General features: G+C 42.7%; 1 protein-coding gene across 1 annotated transcript; it reads left to right on the forward strand.

Annotated features, from left to right (window-relative positions):
• Nucleotides 1-15: 15 nt before the first annotated feature.
• Nucleotides 16-555, forward strand: SARC_17673 (hypothetical protein; the record flags this gene model as incomplete). Its single annotated transcript, XM_014288236.1, has 2 exons — nt 16-154; nt 197-555. Coding segments are annotated over 2 exons (498 nt in total), but the record flags the coding sequence as incomplete, so codon positions are not given.
• Between the last annotated feature and the right edge of the window lie 253 nt (nt 556-808).

Consider the following 808-nt stretch of genomic DNA (forward strand, 5'->3'; position numbering starts at 1 on the left):
ACAGATACTGATGAGAAGATTGATGAGAAGACAGAGGACGAAATATCATTCAGATCTGGCGGTCGAGGCTATCCCAGATACACAGGCTGGAGGAATATTGACAATGTAGCGTGGTGCATCACTGTTGGCGATGGTATCCATAACTTTGTCGACGGTGTGTCAGTAGGTGCAAGTTTCGCTATCAGTCCTTCAACAGGAATTGCTACCGCTGTGGCTATATTCTTGCACGAATTGCCTCAAGAATTTGGAGACTTTAGCATCTATTTGGCATCTGGAACGGGTGTGAAGCGTGCACTTGCGTTGAATATGGGAACCGGATTGACAGCGTTGCTGGGTGTATTTTTGGGTATTGAGGCAGGCGAAGCTTGGACACCGTGGGTATTGGCGTTCACAGCAGGAATGTTCATTTACATTGCGTTAGTTAGCATGTATCCTCAACTGAAGGGACCGCTGCGGGAAGAGAAGGCGCCCAACCTATCAAATCTTGTACAGGGGTGCTCAATGGTATTCGGTTGGAGCATCATGGTTCTAATTGGCTTCACGGAATCACATTAAACACATTAACTGATATTTCACGCGTGCAGAAGTAATTTAGAATTTTCATGCGAGCCAAAGCGCAAAGCAAGGCCGCTACCACGCATGAATGATATGTATCATGAAGTGTTATATGGAATCTATAGTATACAAACAGTATAGGATAGCAAAGAAGACTTCAGAAAATCTTATCTTCATACATTCACCATTCCATCACTATAAAAACGAAACCCGAGTATATATATATATATATACATATAATGTAAGTAGTATT

The sequence above is a fragment of the Sphaeroforma arctica genome, assembly GCF_001186125.1.
Source record: "Sphaeroforma arctica JP610 unplaced genomic scaffold supercont1.11640, whole genome shotgun sequence".
Classification (NCBI taxonomy): domain Eukaryota; class Ichthyosporea; order Ichthyophonida; genus Sphaeroforma; species Sphaeroforma arctica.